We start from the raw sequence: 22858 nt of genomic DNA, 5'->3' as shown, positions 1-22858 counted from the left end.
TTTCTTACCTAGAGTTAAGGTAGCTGTGTGTGCAGAGTTCGGTATCATTTGTATACAGACCATATCTTCCACTGTGACACTGGAAAAGATACTTAACTAAAACAAATTGTTTTGGGGAAGTATGGTTAGGTGATGATAACTGTAGAAGAGGTGAATACAGTGAGAAAGCGTCAAATTAAAAATAATTAACTTGAACATAGTCAGCTTGCATTTGTGACTGTAGAATTGAAAGAGCAATAGAAGAAATTGATTTTTAGGTAGGATTTAGAATGTCAGATAGAAAAAATAATTTGAAGTCAAAGATTCAAACCACAGGCATTAGATGCAGAAAGACAGACATTATTGTCTAATCACTGGCATAAAATAATGAAGGAGGACAGAAAACAATCTGCCATCTGATGTTGATGGGAGCTACAAATAGAATAGACATAGAAGGCTTCTATGGACCTCAGAACTTTGAACATGCAGACAGTTTTTATATTAGCTGCAGAAATGGATCTAAGGGTTTTGAACCTAGAAATGAGATGCTATTTCCAGGTTTGGAAGAGAATATGAATTGTTGAAGTTTCGAGTTAAGATATAGACAGACAATAAAGAGAGAATTAAAGGGACCAGAACAAGAGGAAGTTGAATCTGATTAAGAGCTTTGGCTGAACTGTGGATAAATCTGCCCAGTCCAGCAGATGTTTTTAATCTCGCTGTAGACGTACCTAGGAAATATCAGAGGCAAAAGATTGGCTTGCAGTCAGCTATGTAGCTCCTGACTCTAAGAGATATAAATAGAATGGAGAGGTTCATACTTTGGCTAACCAGCTCCTCTCACTAGTTAGTGAAATACTCGTTTTGAAAACATTGTAATGAATTTACTGTCACAGTAAAAAACAGAAGCTTCTATTAAGAAGAATAAAAAACAAAAAAGAAACAGACTGAAAAGATAAAGGTGATGCTAGAGCTAATTAGAATTTCTAATGGATTTTCAGGCACCCCAAAAGCCCACCAAAAACTCACAGAAATATTGCTGCAACTCTGGGGAGCTAATTTTGGAAAATTAAGTAATGTTTAGATAAGAATCTGGGGTTAACGCTTATTTTTATTTATAGTTTTTCAACTTTTAATAAAGATTTAGAGGCTAAGTGCAGTGACATATTGTTCAAAATCCACCCTAATTTATTTTTTTTTACTGAATTTTGAGGACTAAATTTTTTTTTTTTTTTTTTTTTTGTGAGTAATATTTTCCAGGTTTTTCTAGTTGCTTTATTTCTTACCTACCTGGATGCAGTGCTGATACAGAACCTTTACATATGGAATATAATCTATGAATACTAAATCTGCATTTTATTTTTAAAAAAGAGATACTTTATAGAAATGAAAGGGATAGAAGAGGGAAGCAAGCCATCAGTCCAAAAGGACAGTGCAGCAGTGCACTACAGGAATGAGAGACATGAAAAAAGTACAGCTATATGACAATGAAACCAGGAGAGTGCAGCTGCAGGAAAAGAGCGTAATTTGAGTATCAGAAATTTCATTGTGACTGACAAGTTTAAAATAAAGGAAATGAATCAAAGTCTGATGTGTAAAAGCCCATTTGCCTCAAAAAGCACCTTTATTGCATAGGTCCCAAGTCAAAGTCAATCCTGCAGGTGGTTGCAGAGGGCTCAAGAAGATTTATGCCATAGTCTGAGAGACAGACAAGTGTTTGAAAGTCATCATGGCTGTTACTTCTGATCAGATACTGGCTAGTGCCCCAAATTTTTCCCTAGGATTGCAGACTGAGATGATACTGGGAGATGAACAAGAGAAAGAGGATTTGGAGAGGAGTTTTTTCAAATAGTCACCTGTTCTTGAGTTTTCTTTTGAGAGGCAGTTAAGAGAACAGCTTTGGTATCTCACTGATTAGTCTCCATTCCAATATTTATTTAATTGCAGCTTCCCTATCTATTTTATTTTTTATTTTGCTGTGTATTTTAGTGTAATGGGCCATATAATCTTGGTCACTTTTGTAAATTTCAGTAGCTGCTTTATGTAGAAAGATCTTAGCTTGCAGCTAGAAAGAGTATGACTGAGCTTCAGCTGTAGGTACTGCAGCCTGCTGAGATATTCCTGAACAACTTTTAATCTTACTAGTTGAGATACAAATCACAGTAAAATAATGGAAATGTGTGTCAGGGAGAGCTGTATAAAATCCCTTGAGATCCTGAGCAGCAGACCTAGGATAAAGTCCATACTATTATTTCTAAGGTATAGCCAGTACGTAACATAGGTCTGAGATTAATATTATTCACACATAGTGGCGCATCTCTCTTTTTGATGGTAAACATATCTTAAAGGCCTTCCTTTTCTTTTCATCAGTCTAGAAAGGGTATCATTTTCATAACTTTGAAACTAACTTGAAATTGGTTAGAAGGATCAGGGCATTAGTGAAGCTGCTCTTACTTGAAAAGAAATGTCATGCTTCTGACTAAAGTCTTTATAAAATAACTCATGGCTTTCCTGAATTATTGTCTCTGTTTAAACTCCATCATGTTACACATGTGAAAAAGGGACAAACAGATATTAAAACAGTAAATCCCCTGGAACATTCTCAAATTCACATCAAATGCAGTAGGAGCAGAGTAGCTGCAGCTTGCTGTAAAATTTAACTTTTTAGGTAGCAAGCAAGGACAGCTGATTTCTTGCTCTTACAAAAGATTCACTTTTCTTCCTGAGTTACATATTAATGTAATTTAAATGAAATGCATAATAAAGGCCTGTTGGGTACTTGTTGAGATTCAGATTAATTCAGAAGATAATGGGGGAAGTATCCTTTCTCCTGAAAGTCATCTCTATGCTTCTGTCTACATTTAGCCTGTATCTGGGGCTAAACAATCGCCAGCTGTTCTGTTACCCAATGACCCCTCCCCACTTGAGGAGGGGAATCAGGAAAAGGAAGGAAGACCTGTAGTTTGAGGTAAGAACTATTTAATAATTGAAATAAAATAAAATGTAAAATAATAATGGTAACAATAATAATATCAGCAGAGAAGTGATATACAGTGCAATTGCTCACCATCCTTTGACCAATGTCCAGCCTGTTCCCAGCTAGTTATCTCAGAGCAGAAAAGTTCCAAAACCACCAATCCTGGAAGAGAGAGAGTAGGCCTCAGGAGCAGAATCAGGAGTGGGACCCTCCAGGGACATCGACCACAGAGGAGAAGAAAGAGTGTGAGAGCGAGCCCATCCCCCACAAACTCCCCTTTATAGTGAGGATGCCATTACACGGTATGGAATACCTCTTTGCCAGTGTAGATGTCAATCACTGTGGCCATGCTCTCCCCCAGGTTCCTGGACATCTGGGTTGTTAGCAAAAAAACAACTCGAAAGGCCCTTGAGCACTGTAGGTACCTGCAAACCATGGCCAGCTACAAACTAAAGCAAAGTGTCTTATCAACTTTGTTCTCACCAAATTGAGTGCTGCAGTCTTCTTAAAAACGCAGCTTACTTTGGAAATGTAGCTTCTCTGAACAGACAGTTGATTCTGTGATTTTATCCAAGTGAAACCAGGACAACTTCTTAACTATAATAAGTTGAAAAAAAACTTAGTATTTTCTCCAAAAATCAAACCGGTATTTGTGTGATTTAATACAGTAAGACAAGTCATCCAGGCTGGGTATGTCTGGTAAGGATAGCAGCAACGTTAAAGGCAAGTGTGGGTTCAAGATAGTTCGCTGATGATGTAAAATTCAGAAATATGTACAATTTCTGGATTTGAGGGTTTCATGCCATTGTTTTCTTGTAGCAAACTAGGGAAAAAGTAATCTTTCAATTTTTTAAGCCTTGTCACACATCCCACACCTTTTGCTTCTCTATCTAGGTTTTTTTTTATTAAATTCTGTCTCCACTAATCTAATTTTACCTGTTTATATTTTAAAGTTGTATTTTATGTGGTCTGAACAAGACCTTCAGCATCTGAGCCTGCAGGTAATATTACTGGGTGTCTAGGGTCATGCAGCGGATACTTGCAGTTATTTCTTCTGAGTTTTCTTTTCTTTCATTGCTTCTGTTTTTAATGACTTTTCCATCCTATCCTTCAAGATCAGCTTCAAAGACTCAGGAAAAGACTGAGTTTATCTTGGCTAAGGTGGCACAATCTTTCATTTCACACTTTGCGTGCTACAAATCCTAGGCTTTTCTGGGCCAGTCACTTGTTTAGCCAAAGAACACTTCTGTCTACTTTATCATAATATTTTCAGAAAGTTTTTAAACATCTCCAGGAAACGAACTTGAATCACGCCATCCAACTTCTCTAGTGACGTATCCTCATACAATTTTCATGTCTTCTTTCGCACCTGCTTCACCGTATATCCTTACAGGGGAGTTACCTCTCCAGCAGACAGGGAATACAGCCAAAGCAGCAATTGGCAGTCTCGGATAATTGCACTTCTGGTACTGAAACAAAGCCTTGTACAATGTTTTATTTTCAGAAAATGGTTATAACGTTTACAATCCGTGCTCACATCTGTTTCAGGCAGATATTTATAAACTTTATAGCTAGCCTGCTGACTAAGACCTTTATGGAAGAATTTGTACTCACATTGTTTAGCATTGTTATTTAGTCTGATACTTGAGTAAGGGTGGGAGAGACGGGGAAAAAGAAGCCAGCTTTCTTGCAACAGTGCAACAAACTGGAAGTGCTCAAGTTAAAACTGAGGATTATGAAGAGGTCAGAAATTGTGAAATAGCTAACTGATGAGATGGTGGAAGGACATAGAAAACTGAGAGGATGTTATGGGTTTTAGGAAGACAGTTCTGGTAGCAACTAGGAAACTAAGATGAAGTATTAAGGATAAAGAATTTTTTAAATAAGTGCAATGTTTATACATTAATTTTTGTTTTGGTATGAATTAAATTTGCTGCTTTAATACAAAGCATTCTGTCAAGGATCTTCGTATAAGTCAAAAGGCAGATAATAAATTTCTAAACGTCGCCTATATTTGCCATCAACATTTTTAGAGACACGCGGACAGACTTTCCAGTCATCACTTCTTTTTGAATGAATGACCTAAATTCTTCTGTATAGAATCAATAATTAAGTAGCACTTTCTTGCCTTTGGGGGCTGAAAAGATTTGAGAAAGCAGTAGTAACTCTGAGTATTTAGCATAGGGGCAACAAACCGGATAAATTTAACAGGATTCCTTATGCAAGAGTGTTGCAAATACTGGAATCTTCACATACACAAAAATCACATTAATACAGCCTTAATTAAAATTAGTACTACTGAAGCACTACTTGAATAAATACAATGGCTCTAATTTCTGTATAGTAATTTCTGGTACTGAAAACTAGTCATTACAAACCTAGAATAGTCTATTGTAAATATAAGACTAATTGGAAGTTAAATTAACTTTCAAAAATAATAAAGCATATAACTTCCATGCAGTAAGTACAGCTTCTAGTTTAGTTTTACATAACTTGTCTCAAAAATTAAATTTCAACATTCTTTTCATATGCATTTTCTGTATTATGTGTTTCTCTGAAACCACCATTTTTTTTTTTTTAAACAGTATGATAAAATCCTGTTCTCTTAAGGTGAAAGCTCAGCTTTGCTCTAGATCTGTCCTTAAACAAGCAAGTATGTGAGAACATGCCAATCCCTGTCAAGATTCAAGATGTTCTATCTCCTATGGATTAATTTTATGGTTTAATTTATTAGTATTATATTTCTTGAGAATCTCTCTGTGTCTCTTTTTCTCCTGTTCCAAGCAGATTCTTGGTTTGCACAGACACTGGAGTTCCTTGTGCATCTGATATGACCCAGGGAAAAGATCTGAACTCTAGTTTGAGAAGATAAATGGGTATAAACAGGAAGCTGGTACAGCGTAGGTTCTTTTTTTGCAAAGATGCTGAAAATCTTTGAAACTTTAAGTGATCCTAAGCTCCATGCTAAGTGAGACTTCCCATCTCTTAGTTTGAAAACCATCTGAGTTTTATCATGCTACAAACATAATTAAACTAATTGATCAGATGTGTCTTCTTTGTCTGATGGTCTTTGAACCTCATTTGTCTTGGCCAAACACGAGAAACAACCCTTAGTTAAACTTTTATCCATTAATTGCACTCCTTGCCATGTTTTTATTAAATCTACTGCAGAACAACAGTGGAATTACTGCTATTTTGATAGTAGTCAGTCAGTAATCTTCAAATAAATCCTTGAATAATGCATGTATTGATTTTACTAATTGGTCCAAATGGCAAGTTTTCTGTCCTTCATGTGGGGCTGTCTGTAGTGGATTTAATTTAATGCTTAAATGCTTATGCCTTTCTCTGCAGTTTGTCAAGAATTCGTTATTTCTACATCAATATATTTCTAGTGGATGACACAATCAGGTTTACTGCTCATTTACTTCAATTTAATAAATAAGTCTGGAACTTTATATTATTTATCTCTGTTCTTTAATGAGTCAAAATGAAATTAGCAAACGAGGACATGTATTGAGCATTTAAATTCATTTTATGCTGCTTGCATAATTCTCTACTAAAAACTTCACCCAAAGGTTAACCTTTGTTAATCCTAACAAAGCTTTTATTAATTCTTACAAATTAAGACAATCTCTTCCTTTGAAGGAAGCAGTTCAGTAAGATTTGACATTGAACATTCTGTGGCCTAAACACCAGTCTGATGAATGAATAAGAAAAAATGAAAAGCTATATTTACTTAATTAAAAGCCAACAGGTGTACATCATTATCAGCTGATATAGACAGGTTTTAGCAGTTAAGCTCTGTACGACTAATTTGTTTCCATAATACTACTTGATTGTAGATCACTATATTCAGGGATATTTGCAGCACATTGACAGATGTGTCATGTTTTAAAAATAGATTCATATTGAAGAATATAACCAAATTTGAGGCTATACTATGCAAGTCCAGTTCCGAGTTGTATTCACTTATTTCAGAGTCACACTGAATCCATCATTACCATTATTTACTGTATCTATGTTCCATAAAGATAATATTTAGTAGCATAACACATCTCTTTTAAGATACATAATAAAAAGGCTGAAGGAATTGGGGAAAATATCTAATAGATAATAGAACCAGCAGGTTTTAATAATTTTTCCCTGATTATCTGCTAAATTTATGAGGCATCTGGGAACTAAATCTGAAACAGGCTGCTACAGAGTTTATACTTGAGAACAATCTTGGGATTTGCTTCCTAACCATTAAATATGATTTATGGGTGTTAATTGGAAGACATAGAAGTACTTCCCAGATGAGCTGATTTTTAAAAGAAAAGAGAGTCTCTAGGAAAAACTAGAAAAACTGTGAGCTAATCTTAGAGAAGTTTGGTGTGGAGTTTTATGAAGGTGAAAACTTGACAGAAGCTGTGGAGAAAGTCGTCATCAAACTTACATACGTATTACAATTTATATATGAAGTTAGCATGGCCATAGTGGACTTCAGTGCAATTCAAATATTTGTCTTTCTGTGTTTGCTTCTTATTAGAACTATAATGGAAGTGGGACCTTCGTAAAAGCACTGTAACTTAATGGCAGGTATCAAAAGTCCAGTCACAGTGCTTGTGTGTTAGTCACACACCTGAATCAAAAAGACATGTTTCCAGAGAAAAAATTGCATAGAAGCTGGGAATATGATGTTATTAAAAAAAACCCCAAGCACAACAAACCAACAAAAAAAGCAACAAAAAGTGTGTATAACACACATACATACTCTTGGAAATCTAAGTAGAGAGAAGAGAAGTTGGTGCTGGTACCTTCTATTGCATTAGTCTCTTGATACTTTTGTAAAACTTACAGTGCCACTACATATACAGGAAGAAAAAAACTAGCTGGTATCATCAATTTTAACTGTGGAACAAAGACTAGATTCATTAAGAAACAAGATCCTGAGATGGGGATACCCATCTAACTTAGTTTAGAGTTCGTAACTATTGGATTATGCTACATTTGTGATAGGTGGGGCATAAGTTGCCATGTTAAAAAAAAAAACAAATCTATCACTTGTATCCTAATAATTAAACTCACCATCATATTTTTCCTCTTTCTTCAGACATCTGCTAATTTACTGGGGATCTTGTGACTCGAGATGTTGTCAAGAGAAGTCTCAATGCTTACACACTTGATTTCTCAGAGTTATTTTCAAAGAACTTCTGAACCAAATGGAAATTGTAATTAAGCCATAGACTTTTGGAGAGGCTAATAAAGTTTCTAAGAGTGTTTCAGATTGGGTACACCTAGTTGATTGTAAATTAAACTCATGATTAAGTGCTTCAGTTGTAAGTAACGATATTTTTTTCCAACCAAAAGGAATTGCTTCCTGTAAAGCAGTCCCTGTAATCACTGGTTTTGCTTTACTACCTTGAGTGGTGTAACAGAGGCCAGTGAGATCCCCCCCTACAAGCAGAATCAATACATGTGCCCACATATTTTCAGTTTCTGGCAAATATGGCCACTGGGATTATTTTTTCATCACTTAGTTGAGTTGACTGATCTAATAGTTACAAAGTCAGCTACATTTTAAACAGCTTGGATGTCCTATCAGATAACCTCCAGGAGAAGAGTTTTCTGAAATTTGAAAAGGATTGGAAATGTGCAGCCCTCCTTCAACTGGACCTTAAGATAACAGCTGGTTTTCCAAAGCCTGTCAAAAGAGCTGACCACTTAGCAGATTTGAAATGTTTCTCTGAGACTTTCTATTGCACCAGCAAAGTCATTAATAGTGCAGCTCTTCCTCTGCAAAGCCTTTTTATTCATTGACCCTGAAGGATGTAAAATGGGGTAAAACCCAAAAATATCTAAGTAATCTATACTTAAACCTCAACCTTTCCTTATAAGCTTTAGCGGATTCTGCACACTCCAAAAACATCCATCTCAGGGAAATGAAAAATTGGCGCATTGCAGGAGAATATAGCCTGTGTTTTTCTCTGTGAAAACCTCAGTGTTAGCCACTACTGGCAACTTACTCGATATAGGATTTTAATGTCTCCTTTGTTGCTAGACTTTATATGAGAAAAAAATAAACTTTCCCACATAACCAGACTCAAACTGGGTATTCTTCCAGCTATTAACTCCTTTGTATTTTTTTAGCTGAGTACCACTGGAATTTTTTTTATCTCTTTTCTTTTTTATAATCTTTCATGCCCTTATTCTCCCCTTGATTTTTAACTACACACAGTTCAGCTAGCTACATAAGTAAACTGGAATATAAAAATGACAAATAAAGATGAACTCTGGTATTCTGCTTATAATTCACTGTCTAATTATCTTCCTTTCCCTACTTTAAAAGTGAGTAATATGACTAGTGACTGTTGAGTGTTAGAATACTCCTTTTCCAGAAAAATGACAGAAATGGCAGCAATGACAGAAACAGCGGAATAGATTGTTGAAGAAGACAACGCTAACGTTTGACACTCAGGAAATTTCAAATTTTAAGCTTACTATATTTGTGATAGTCTGCTGTTACAAATAAATGTAAAAGACGGCTTTCAATCTCTGCCTTATCTTTCATTTGTGTGTCTGACTTTTTCTTTTCCAAGTGGAAGCCAAGATCTGTCATGTTTGTATCTATGTCCATGATTTAAATTTATAGTGTTTAAATTCTGGAAGCCTGGAAATCTTGAAATTTAGTATTTTGCAATTAAACTTACCAAGTTAGCCCATACTTGCCAAATAAATCAATTGATCGAAGATCTATTTCATAGTGTATTGACACTGAAATGCAATGAAATTGTGTAAGGGACGTGAATCAAACTGCCTAAATATTTACTGCTTTAATGCACCCGGAATTTCCTGGTGTACATATTGAAATGAGGTAATTATTTTAAATAGCACCTATGCTTTTCTAGCTAAAGTGACTGTGAAATTAGTTTTCCTTAAATAATCACTGGGTTTGTTTGTATGGGTTGAGTACACATCACAGGCTGCCAGAGGGCAAAGGCAGCAGTAAGGAAGCAAACACACAGTAACGAAGCAAATAAGAGTAAGGGAGCAAATAAGCAGTAAGGAAGCAAATTGGCTGAATGGCTGCACTTGATACAGTTGTGGTCAATGGCTCAATGTCCACGTGGAGGCCAGTGGTGAGTGGTGTTCCTCAGGGGTAGGTACTGGGGCTGGCACTGTTTAACATCTTTGTCAGCAACATGGACAGTGGGATCGAGTGTACCCTCAGCAGGTTTGCTGATGACACCAAGCTGTGTGGTGTTGTGGACACGCTGGAGGGAAGAGATGCCATCCAGAGGGACCTTGACAGGCTTGAGAGGTGGGCCTGTGAGAACCTCATGAAGTTCAACAAGGCCAAGGTCCTGCACATGGGTTGAGGCAATGCCAAACACAAATACAGGCTGGGTGGAGAATGGATTGAGAGCAGCCCTGAGGAGAAGGACTTGGGGGTGTTGGCTGATGAGAAGCTCAACAGGAGCCAGCAATGTGCAAGCCAACCATATCCTAGGCTGCATCAAAAGAAGCGTGGCCAGCAGGTTGAGGGAAGTGATTCTGCCCCTCTGCTCTCATGAGACTCCACGTAGAGTACTGCGTTCAGCTCTGGAGCCCACAACACAAGAAGGACAAGGACTTGGAGCAAGTCCAGAGAAGAGCAACAAAGATGATCTGAGGGCTGAAGTATCTCTCCTGTGAAGACAGGCTGAGAGAGTTGGAGTTGTTCAGCCTGGAGAAGACAAGGCTCTGGGGACACCTTCTAGAAGCCTTCCAGTATTTAAAGGGGGCCTATAAGAAAACTGGAGAGGGACTTTTTACAAGGGCATGTAGCGATACCACAAGGTGTAATGGCTTTCATTCGAGAGAGGGTAGATTTAAATTAGATCTACGGAATAAATTCGTTCCTATGAGGGTGGTGAGGCACTGGAACAGGTTGCCCAGAGAAGTTTTAGGTGCCTCATCCCTAGAAGGTTCTAGGCCAGGTTGGAGGAGGCTTTGAGCAACCTGATCTAGTGGAAGGTGTCCCTGCCCATGGCAGGGAAGTTGGAACTAGATGATCTTTAAGGTTTCTTCCAGCCCAAACCATTCTAGGATTCTATGCAATACCAGTCTTGTCTTTCCTTTCTGCTGTTGTGAGGAGGGGAAGGCATGATGATGAATTTCATACTGCTGAAAATACTTGGTTGGAATGTTCTGTAAGGTGGATCGTTTGTATTTCAGTCTCTGCAGCTTGTGAAGATCATAGGCTGTATCACAGAAATATAGGCTGAGAGGGACTCCTGGAGGTCCTCTAGTCCAACCTTCTGCTCAAAGCAGTGCTAGTTTTTAGGTTGAATAATATTGTCCATGCCCTTGGTTAAACAAGCTTTGAAAATCACCGAGGATGAAGATTCCACAGCCTCTCTTAAACAACTTCTTCCTTTTATTATGAAGAATATTTCTTTATAGCTAACTGGAGTTTCCTTTACTGCAATTTCTGTCTGTTTCCTCCTGTCCTTTCATGGGGCACTTCTGGAACAGATCTAGCTCTGCAAGCCCCCTTTATGCAGCAGAAGACAACAGTTAGCTCTGCCCTTTTGCAAGTAGGAAAAAGTCCATTCCTCCACTGGACTTTTGCATTTTGAATATATTTCTTGTGTTGTTTGTGGGACCCAAAACTCGGTATTCCAGATGTATACTCGTGATGCCGAGTAGAAAGAAAGAACCACTTCCTTTGCCTGCGGGCTATGCTATTGCTAATCCAGCTGGGTACGTTGTTTGTCTGCATTGCTGCAAGAACATACTGCTGACTCATGTTCAGCTTCTCCCTCAGATCGTTTTCTACAGAGCAGCAATACAGACAGAGAGTTCCCAGCCTATTGCAATGCATGAGCTTATTCCCTCCCACGTACATGGGTGTATTTGTCTCAGACACAAGAAAACTTCTGGTTATTCTGGCTTAAGTAGATTCACACTTAAATTGCCATATTCGTTAAGAAAGAAAAAAAAAATCAAAACTTAAACTGACGTCATTATAAACGTTAATTTACTTTCTGTTGAGTATTTCACACTTATTAGAATGTACATGTACATCATAGCAAAGAGATTTTTCCACAAAAAGGTGTTGATAGCAATTGATTTTGCCTACGTGGCCAAGCAATAAAAAAAGCCCTTGGAGTGTGCAACTTTGTACAGCAAACAGACTATAATTACTGGCTATTCGGCACTATTTGGATGGAAATGTACCATGGCTAAAGAATCCCATTTGATGTAAACGAGTTCTTCTAAAGAGTTGCTACAGATGTTAAAAAATTAATTCACTGGTAGCACTATTAAAAGGGCTTAATTAGTTCACTGTTGCCACAGTTATCAGGGAAAGATTATGAATATCGAGTGGATTTTTTTTAACTAAGCATACTTTCAGGTGGTTGTTGTTTTCGAACGTTGGCTGTAGCCAGGTCTGAGCATGTAAGTTCTTGGACCTGGAGTTCTTGGACCTTGTCTCCTTGCAGGGAAGGCTTCCTCCTTCCACTGCATTTCTTGGCAGAATTGTATTATGCAGCCTTCTAGATGGCATTAATAGAAAGTTGTGCTGCTAGGAATTTATATCAATGTGATTATCTGATAATTGAAGTAGGGATTAAAAAATCTTCCATATGTGGGTTTTTTATATTATTGATCTGCATCCATTTATCTCAGCAGTGAATTTATCATGACTGGACTGACATGTCCTTTGTTTTAAATTAGTACAATGGCATTTGTACTTTGAGACAAGGGCATGCTAACAGATGGAAGAAAAGAAACTAAGTTTCCTTTGAATATATGACAGTTTTTCAGCCAGCTATTTAAAAGCAGATGAGGGTTGATTTCAACCCTGGTTATAATCTTGCTGTATGATAATATCAACAAGATCACAAGACTTTCCTCTGTGTGTGTGGAGGGGGCACTGTTTTCATACAGAATATTAGTCCTGAAAGAAATAAGCATTCTATTTACACATATAGAAGAGGTTTCAAGTCATCCAGGAAATCTGTTTGAAAACTATTTACAGTATTAGTATGCAAATTATATACTACACACTAAATGGGAATCTTGAGGCAGAGCACTCTGACAGGCATCTCACTATTTGAACTTTGGTAGTCCAGTTAAAAAAGCAACACAAAAAGAAAACACAGCTGGATGTAATTGTATACAAACACATACTTATTATGTTAATGAGGGCATACAAATAAAATGAAATGTTGTCCAGCAAAGGTTTTCCCACAAAGACTCTGAGTTATTATAGCATAATGTTCAAATAACGCAAACTCTTGTGTCTGTTTTAATTTTAAAATGTTTGATATTTACTCCTAAAACTTAACAGATGAAGTGTGGCAGCACCAGAGAAACAATAAATCCCATCTCATATCAAGTGTCATTTTAATAAATATTCTTCAGTTGAGAAGAAGACATGAATTGTGGCCCCGATTACATTGGGTACTTCCAGTGATATAATTTAAATCAAATTACGAGACCAGTATTGTATAGTGGTAGTGATGTATGTCTTAAACTCCTGTTGTTACCCCAAGTTGTCAGAGTAGTGGTACATCCTTTAGCTGCCTTCCCTTTTGCACTGAACGTTCCTGACACTTCCCTGCCTGTACCTGCCTGCTGCTGCTCTCCTACCAGCTTCCCTTCAGTCATATCCCTGTTTGTTGCAGGGGGGTTGGACTAGATGACCTTTGAAGGTCCCTTCCAGCCCTAACCATTCTATGATTCTATGATTCTATATCTTGGTCCAGTTTCTGTCCTCACAGCCTCTCTTGAGTGCCCCTGCTGAAGCATGCCACAGTAGCTCTACTTCAGCATGAGAGGTTTTAAACAGCCAGGTGTCAGTGAGAATCCACTAGATGCTGTAAAAGGTCAGCGTTGGGTTGGGTCTCTTTCCAACCAGCAATAGCTTCACCCTTGTTTCATTCCTAAAGTATCCCAGAATTTCTTGTTGTGTCCCTCACATCAGTCTGCACAACTCTGGAGTGTAAGTTACCTGGGCAAGGTGCTAGATCTCTTCATACCAATTTACTACTGGTGGACTTGAAATTCTTGATAATAAGAGGCTTCAGATGAGGTTTATGCTCTCTTTTTTTTTTTTTCCTTTTTTTTTCTGTCTCCATTTTTAGGACATGCTTTTAACAAACTATAACTGAAAACTAAACAAACAACAGTTTGTGCCTTATGTAAGTGTGCCTGCTTTTCAAATGGCTGCATTCAAGAGCTGTAGATATTGTTAAAAGCCCATGTCTTCTTCACTGCCAGCCACTGCCATAATCTCAAAGTAGATGCTTTGTTCTCTTTTTAACTTTATGTCTCAGTATACTGCCTTGTGACATTGCTTTCTGCCTTTAAATTGACCATCATACAGAGCTTTATATTATTCAACCTGTCATTGTCTTTGAGAGTTACAAGCTATTCTGAGTTTAAAAACTACCATTTTTGTTCACAAGCACAAAGTGTACCTTCCCAAATCTTGCTCAATAGGCATGTCAGATGCAGTCTTGAGAATATTATCTAAGGGCCTATTTTTATTCTTAGTGATGAGGAACTGTTTATATTGCAGATGTAATATAATCAAACACACATTAATGTATTACTTGAAAATAAAACCTTATTTATTAATTTAAAAATCATACTGGATAAAAAAATCAGTCTGCTATTTAAAATATTTTCCAGAGGCAAAGTACCATTGGCCTGTTTAACAAAATGTATTTGTTTCTTGGTTCTGCCTATATAAAAAATGTTTAAAATTTTTGGCTGTGAAGATTTACAGCCACATCAAGCATTTTACATTATGATTAGAAGACAAAGCCTGTATCGTTAGTGTGATAACAAGTCCAGCTTGGTTGTCTGGCAAGTAAATTCTACAACCAGCTACTCCCATTAGAAAAAACTAATCTACATTCACTAAAAATCTGTTCCTGCTAGAGAGCAGATTTTGTACTTCCCACTCTCAATGGCAAATGTAATCTCTCAAAAATCAATAGGTAAAACTCACCTGAGAGCATAACACTTTTATTATTAGTTGTTTCCAGCAACAGGTAAAGAACAGATTTCTGCACAAAATTTGTACTTAGAGGGTAGTGTCAAGGGAAGATAAACTAGCAGAAACTAGAGGACTTGTGTCCTTTAGGATGTTACAGAGTTGTGAGAATGAATCTTTGAAGGCCAAATCAGATGTGTTGAGAGTCATCCTGTTTAGACTGCTAGTCTTCTGGTTAGGCTGCTAAAGCTTGGTTTGGTTTTTTTCCATTTCTTTTCTAAAGAAACAAATCTCATTTTGGTACTTTTTTTTCGTATTTCTTTAAAAAAGATCATCTTTAAAAAAAGTGACCCAAAGCCATATGCTCCTGAAGGGAGCCTGGGATTCCCAGCTGAGGTGATTTCTATTCAAAATTCTATTCAAAATTCTATTTATTTTGTCTCATTAGGTCAACCATGCTTCTTAGAGGGGTAGGTAGAATGCATATTGTACGGCTTCCTTGGCAAAACCAAAGCAAAAACATGCGATTTGTTTCTGTTATCTTGAGAATTTATTTTTTTTCAAATTCACGACGTCATGAGCTCTAAGCATGTGGTCTTTGGTGTCTCACTCCAAAATTCCCAATACTGGCAATAGCAATTTCATTTGAATTAGTACCTGTCTGTGCTGCAAGTGTGTCTTATAATATGCTTGTGGATATTTTCTCCTCCTCCGTACATTGCTTTCAGTACTTTCAGCTTGAAGATATACAGTAAAACTTGTTCTAAAAACCATCATAGAGTCCAGCAAACAAGGCTGAACAGCAAAAGAATCTCTCTTACAATAAGCCACACAAAATGATACTTGAGATGCTTCCTTACACTCCATGTAATTTAGGTTTTAGGGACTATTGCAGAAGGACATCAGGTTATTATATGCCTCTAGTTATTTTCTTAGCCTTAGAAAGTAGAGAGGAGTATCTCAATGAAAATAGTATGGAGTTCCTTCGCAGATTTTATCCTTGTGCTTTCCTTTCTTTTTCTTTTAACAGCCTGGATGTGTAAACACTACTGAAGTGGATATAAAAAAGTCTTCAAGAATGAGAAATCCTCATAAAACAAGAAAGGTAAGTACTATTATTATATCAAAAGCAGGACGTGGAGGTAATTTATAGCATGAAGTTCCATAATTTCTTAAAACATTTTTTTTCTTACAGCTGCAGTGAACAAATACATTAATGTATATAATTATTTCATAAGCTCTTAAATGAATTAGCATTAACAAATTTGCTAATACTAAGTAAATGTTATCACATAAGAAAGTCTTTGGAGAAATACATAGAGAATATGAATATAAAATTCATTTTTGCATGCTTATTAATGTTACTTAGTAGATTGAATAAAGCATGTTAGAATGTTTCTTTCAGTAATTAAGGAAAAATAAATTAAAAATGCAGTGTAAACTATAACAGCAGTACTTCTTGTGCTGATCTTAATGAAAAGGATGTCTCTAGTTTACAATTACGCCCTAAATGGACGACCAGAAATTGTGAAGGAAATTAGCTTCATCTAGATTATGATCTAGACATGAACAGTGTAAATTCTCTAGGTATGTAATAGATGGATTGGAAAAACAATTTATTTCAAATCTTTTGTATCATAATAACGTAGATTGACTCCAACTTTAAAGTACTCCCTTAAAGATATATTCTCATGTCATACCATGGAAAAATATGTTTTAAAAAGGAAAGTGGATTTAGAGAAAGTTTTAGCTTTATTTGTGGTAGCAAAAAGTCCAGATTAAGGTAATTTACGAAGCAGTAATTGCAAATTTGGGAGCAATCCAAATAATCCATTGTGATAGACTACCTTTCAGGATACTGTTTCTTCTTTTCCTACTGGACATCTCCACTTCCTGTAATAGCTGCCTTTCAGTGTCATCCCCCATGTTTACTATGCTGTTAATATAGAGACATGATAAAAGTAGATCCTGTGTTCTATGGCATTATGAAATTACAGAGTTTTGGGAGTCGTTATTTTACATCATGGTATAGAAGCACAATTTTATCTGCATGCATGGCTTATTTGCAGTTTCTTTAGAAAAAAGATGATCTTGGCTAACTTCTTGAGCACACTGTACTAAAACGTTGCAGTTACTATGGATATGTGTAGAAAGCATTGTCTGAAAGCAACTATCCTATCATTGTTCCATATTTTTTGCGTAGTCTGTCTATGGATTACAAAACGACATTCGAAGTCACAGCCCTACTCACACACCAGCACCGGAGACTAAGCCACCCACAGAAGATGAACTACACCAAGAGGTTTGGAAAACAACTACAAACATGTACTTTTAAATGAACTTTTTAGGAAAATAGGTATTAAACCAAAAATTATCATAACTGGGAAGATGTTCAGAATAGATCTACCAAATGTTAAGTAAACCTTTTCCTTGTTTCAGGATATATGGATTTTGAAATGTAGCTTCTATTGAAACTAATGAGACAAAACCAGACATTTTTTGTATCTTGCATTAAAGAGTTAAAGGCAGTTAGCAGCAGGCCAGTTAGTGGGTTCTTTACATAGCTAATCCCATTAACCCCTTTAGACAGCTCGCTCGTCCTTTCAACACTGATTTGAGGTTTGGGGGTATACTTACCTCTCTGTATATGCACGTATGGGCTCATACATTTATCTACTGTTCAGGCATCATTAATCTTTCCTGAGGTATCAGAATTGGGAGAAGATAAATGTCTGAAGAATTAGTAGTTCTCTTCAAAAATCTAAAAAGGCTAATTGGATTTCTGTTGATGAACCTTTAGGGAAAATGTTGTATTGGGTCCTTTTTTTTGTCCCTGTATGAGCTTTTCTCTTTAATGGAAAATTCCATTTATTTTTGAACTACACTGATGAAATGTTGTTTTAACTCAGATATATTTCTCTTCTGTGCCCCAGGATAAATTAAGGTTAAATTACAGCCCTAATAAAAAAGCTATGAATATAGAGTCAAGCAATGAATTACTCATAACACTCTTTGCCTTCCTTTCTTGCAGATTAAGCACTGGCAAATGCAATTAGACAGACATAGATTAAAAATGTCAAAAGTTGCAGAGAGGTAAGTATATTGTCACATCTTCTGGTTTTTCAATTAGACTGATAACTATTGGGAAAATGTCAGTATGAAGTAGCTTCAAAGACAGACAGACAAGGGAGCTCAGGTGCCATAGAAATAACTGATGAGAGTTTACTTTAAGTGGGAGGTATGAAGTTCTTTTATTGATAAAAGATGCCCCAGATATTCCATGATACATTTCTGATAAACCCAAGAGTCACTGAAAGAGCCTTTGACCAAGTGGTCACAAGTTTCGCCTTGCATTGGCAGGGAGGCTAAGTGGAAATCGGTGTGGGGTTACTGGTTTGATATTTCAAAAGGGCAATCACTGACAAAGCAAGGAAAGTGATCGGCAGAGCTGAGTGTACGAGGAGCTCGGTGCTTGAACAAAGTGAGTCTGAGCTTACTTCAGGTCAGAGGATGTATCGCCAGTAGGAATCTTTCTCCAAATAAGACAAAAATTTGTCAGGAAGGGGATAGAAAGCAAATAAAACAAAAAGGCCCTCAGAAAGATTAACTACAGTTTAGGTAGACAAGAGGTAGAGAAAAGTAATACAATATCTTACACATCGAGTACATAGATGGTGAAAAGTGCAGAAAATTGAGCCACATAAGGTTCTTCATCCTCTCATACACGTTTGTGAATGTGTGCCTGCTTATATAAGTGTTTATATACATACACACACACACATATAAATATATATTTATAAAGAGAATGGGTTAAGAATTTGGGTTTGTTGAATGGTAAAAATGGAATACAGACTAAATATAATATAAATAGGAATGAAAAGAAAGAATATTTGTCCTCACTTATCAATCATTTTTCAATAATTATCACGCAAAAGGAAATGTGGAAGGTGGGAATAAGAGTATGTAAGATATACATTACCAGAATACAAGCAAAGCTTTTAGTGTGTTCACTCAAATCATGAATACTGAAGAATTTTGAAAAAAAAAAGGGTGGGGTTTTTTTTTTGAAAGTTATAAACTTGGCAGTAGTGCCATTTGATTAGGAAATAATAAAAATACTAGCTGTATTTAAAAAAAGGGAAAGGAGTCCCAGCAGCTGCAAGGCGAATAAATATGACCTGAATAGCAGGCAGTGTTTTAGAACAGATTTTAAAGGGACTGATAATTAAAACTGTAGGGATATAAAACATGTTCCTTTATGAAAGCAAATGTGCATGAAAGAGGTTGCTTGATTGAATATATTAGTGCCTAAAGAAGCCCTAAAAGGAGTTATGTGGAAGTATCGGGGAAGTTTGTAGTTTATTTTATTTCAGCTCTTGATAAGACCTGAGCCACCCCTCCTTCTTCAGGGGTCCACTTTCAAAAGACTTGAGCAAACCTATTTTACCCTGAACTGGTAGCTGACTTCTGAGTGTGTGCACACCTGGTTACCATGGTTCAGTTGATGTGAGGTGACTTGTTAACTGGGATAACCTGGTCAGGTTTCCTCACCTCTTGACATGGCAATGTTTGATTCTTTTGTTTTCCTAGTCTATTAGCTTATACAGAGCAGTATTTGGAATATGATCCTTTTCTTGTGCCCCCTGATCCTTCAAACCCTTGGATATCAGATGACACCACTTTCTGGGAACTGGAGGCAAGGTATATAATTTTATTTCTTCTTTTATGGTAAGGAGGTATAACAGGCTTTTCTTGAAATGGGAAGATTTCAGAGATAGGTATCGCAGGAAAATACTGAGGCAGAAGAGCAATACAGTATCCTTTTGGTCTTTCTAGCTTTACAGTTTTGTAAGATGGGAAGAGCTATGGACTAATCAATCTGTGTAAAAAGTTACAGTAACTCGTTTCCAGGATGCCAGTGTGAGGAAAAAAAGACACCTTTTAAAATCTGATAGCATTTTGTAGTTGGAAGCCCTTATTCTTCTGTGTAATTGCATGCATATTACCTTAATCCTGTGTAAGTACGAACAGCCTGGTTGCTCATCTCTGAACATTGCACAGATATGAGCAATCTGGAAGGTGAGAAATCTGTGGTTGAACTTCAGGATTTAGTCTAAATTGTGAACACAGTATTAGAATACTGAAGTATTGCTGATTGTAAGTTCTGTTTGTTTTCCTTCTGTAGCAAAGAGCCGGGGCAACAGAGGGTGAAACGATGGGGATTTGGCATGGATGAAGCTTTGAAAGACCCTGTGGGAAGAGAGCAGTTTCTCAAATTCCTGGAGTCAGAATTCAGTTCAGAAAATTTAAGGTAAATGAGAGGGACTTTTTTTAATAGCTTGTAAGATAAATTAGGGTATTGGGTTTTTTTTTTTGTCTCATACCTTTCTTTTCATATTTTGACCCCTTCAAAAATTGTTGTGTTTTGCCTTTCAGAATCCATTCATGCAGATTGCTGCCTGCTTCCATATTCAGGCTGAGCGAAAATATTGATACAGTTAGCAGAGACACATATGAAGCATATTTTCCCATTCTTGTCCAACTTTTGGTTAAACTACCCATATAAAAGCTTTTCTCTCAGCTCATTTTATTAAAAAGGTTTAAAACATTGACCCATTCAAAGCCTATTCAGTAGTTTTTATTAAGTCCAATATTATGAGAGCAGTAAAATAAAAAAGAGAATTTGTTAAAAAAATAAATAAGGGATTTAAAAGTAAAATTCACAGACTTTCACTCTTAGTCGGGTGTCTGGGGAACATTTATCTTATGAAAAGTCCACTAAGATTCTAGTACTCATGGATCTGACACAACAGTAGTAGTGTGACAGCTAGCTCTAAAATTCCTCACTAATTGCAAAATGGAAAAGTGCAGCTAGTATATGAAGCTTAAATATTTTTTTTTAAAGTATATATACAGAATTAGCTTTAAGTGATGGAGAACAACTGTTTGATTTTAAAAAATAATAGTCTATCCATTGGCTAATAGTATGTTTTGTTGTCACTGTTATAAGGAAGTCATATCTTGGCAAGAATTATTTCAGAGAGATTAGTAACTGCATTTCTATGGATAAGTCAAACTATACATAGTACAAAAGCATGTACAACATATTTTTCTCTTTGTTTCACCTTCTTGTCAGACGTCATCTGTATCACATCCCATTCACCAACCGCATAAGGAGTATAAAATTCTATTACACACATTCTAGAACTCAGAAAAATCCTAAACTGCTTTTTTTCTATGTCAGTTCTCACTCCAAAGAGATGCAGCATAGCTATTCATACTAGAGTTACATTTCTGCAGCAACCTACATGAGGCATTTAGCACTTTCTGCTGTTGATTCATACATGCTGAGTAATTGCACAGGCCTCGTTTACGTCTGTCAGCAGAATAATTGGAGATGGACTTCCGTAAGTTGCTGACCATGTTCATATTAAAACATTGAATTTTGCATCGCAAATATCTATTAGAAACTCTAGACCTTATCGTATTTTCCAACAGATTTGTTTGCCATTACCTCCATGGGAATATGGCCTGACGCCTGACCTGTATGTGTATGCTAATAACTTCATTAGTGCAAGATACAGGGGAGAGGTTTATTAAAAAATCCAAGTGATAAAATGAAAATTTTAAAATCAGAATAATACCAAGAAAATGAAAGGTAATTTTTTCATGTAAAGAGCATCCTGGTAATTCCTTATGCAGAGCAGCTGTTCAAACATGAACCTATTCAGCCCAGTGTGGGTGCTGAATTTTCTGTGCTTTTCTATGATTAATTTGTCTCCCTGCCAACTAAACTGTTATCCCTAGCTCTTTCTTCTAATCCTATTTACAACACTATCCACAGGCAAACTGCAAGTGACTGATCCAGAAAAATTCCCTAGAGAAATTTGTTCAGAGATGATTCCTTGACATGCCATCTACTCTTCTGTCTCTCTCTCTCTCTCTCTCTCTCTCTCTCTCTCGATTCTTATATTGGCATTAGAAAATTTAATATCTGAGCAACGATGACTATGAGCTTAAAGGCTGTACCTGGGAAGGATCAGGCAGGGGATCAAACTTGCACTGAAAAGGTGCTTTCTGTGATGATTTACTGAAGGAAAACTGTCTCACAAGTTCAGAATTATGTTTATGAATTCTAAAACTGTGGAGAAATCAATCCACCATTAGGCTCACACAGTAAAGTCAGGTTAGAAGGCATAAATTTGTGAAGCTTATTGTTTATAGGAGTTAAAATGTTATAGATCTCAGTAACAGAAATGAAAAGCTTGATGGTTTCAAGCATTACTGTTGAATGAACCTTAAATTTAAAAGACTACCAACTTCCTTGCTCACCTGTTGATGCTACTGTGGCAATTTGGTGGGGTTTGTTTTGGTTTGGGGTTTTTTTTGAGAAAAACATTTATTTCCATCCACATCTTACCCACTGCAACAAAGTGAACTCAAGTCAGTAGCTGGCTCTTGTCCTTTTGCGGTTCTAATTATGATAAAATTTACAACAAACACCATCAAACCTGTAGTGGGATAGACAGCTGGGACCCAAGCTATCAAATGCAATACCCAGGATACAGCAGGGAACTGCAGACACTACAGAGAAATTCAATATTGATTGATTAGAAGTCTTATACCTCACTCTGGTGAAAGAATGCCTAAACTCTGAAATGATAAGTCTACCAGATACACCATTTCTATTCAAGTGTGATTATCTTATGTAGCTAAAAGTCCCGGTGTTACTGTTTTGTTAGCTTGGACTGAGAGTGTCTAAACTGGCTGAGAATCTCGTGCTTAGTGGTAGTACATTCTGTCTTAAGAAACAGGACAGAGATGTAGAAACTTGAGCCATGAGTTAAAACTAAGAACTGCGCGATGACTAGGAATGCAACCAGGTTTCACCTTCTTGCTCTGTATCTCTCTGCTTTTTCTCTTTGCCTGTG

At 36.7% G+C, this 22858-nt stretch overlaps 1 protein-coding gene across 8 annotated transcripts in view; it reads left to right on the top strand.

Moving 5' to 3' along the window:
• The window catches only part of RGS7 (regulator of G protein signaling 7), a 259195-nt gene that overhangs the window by 200639 nt on the left and 35698 nt on the right, over positions 1 to 22858 (top strand). For 7 of the 8 annotated variants that reach the window (XM_086627782.1, XM_086627774.1, XM_086627803.1 and 4 more), the window contains 5 exons: positions 15958 to 16032; positions 17131 to 17229; positions 17959 to 18020; positions 19518 to 19628; positions 20113 to 20238. In XM_086627782.1, the coding sequence (XP_086483908.1) occupies positions 15958 to 16032; positions 17131 to 17229; positions 17959 to 18020; positions 19518 to 19628; positions 20113 to 20238 (473 nt within the window). The remainder of the gene's footprint in view (positions 1 to 15957; positions 16033 to 17130; positions 17230 to 17958; positions 18021 to 19517; positions 19629 to 20112; positions 20239 to 22858) is intronic. The other variant, XM_086627820.1, reaches the window with a different exon arrangement.

The sequence above is a fragment of the Tauraco erythrolophus genome, chromosome 2 (genome assembly GCF_009769465.1).
Source record: "Tauraco erythrolophus isolate bTauEry1 chromosome 2, bTauEry1.pri, whole genome shotgun sequence".
NCBI classification, from domain to species: Eukaryota; Metazoa; Chordata; class Aves; order Musophagiformes; family Musophagidae; genus Tauraco; species Tauraco erythrolophus.
Note: the sequence above shows the minus strand (reverse complement) of the source record. Positions and strands in the feature narration are given on the sequence as shown.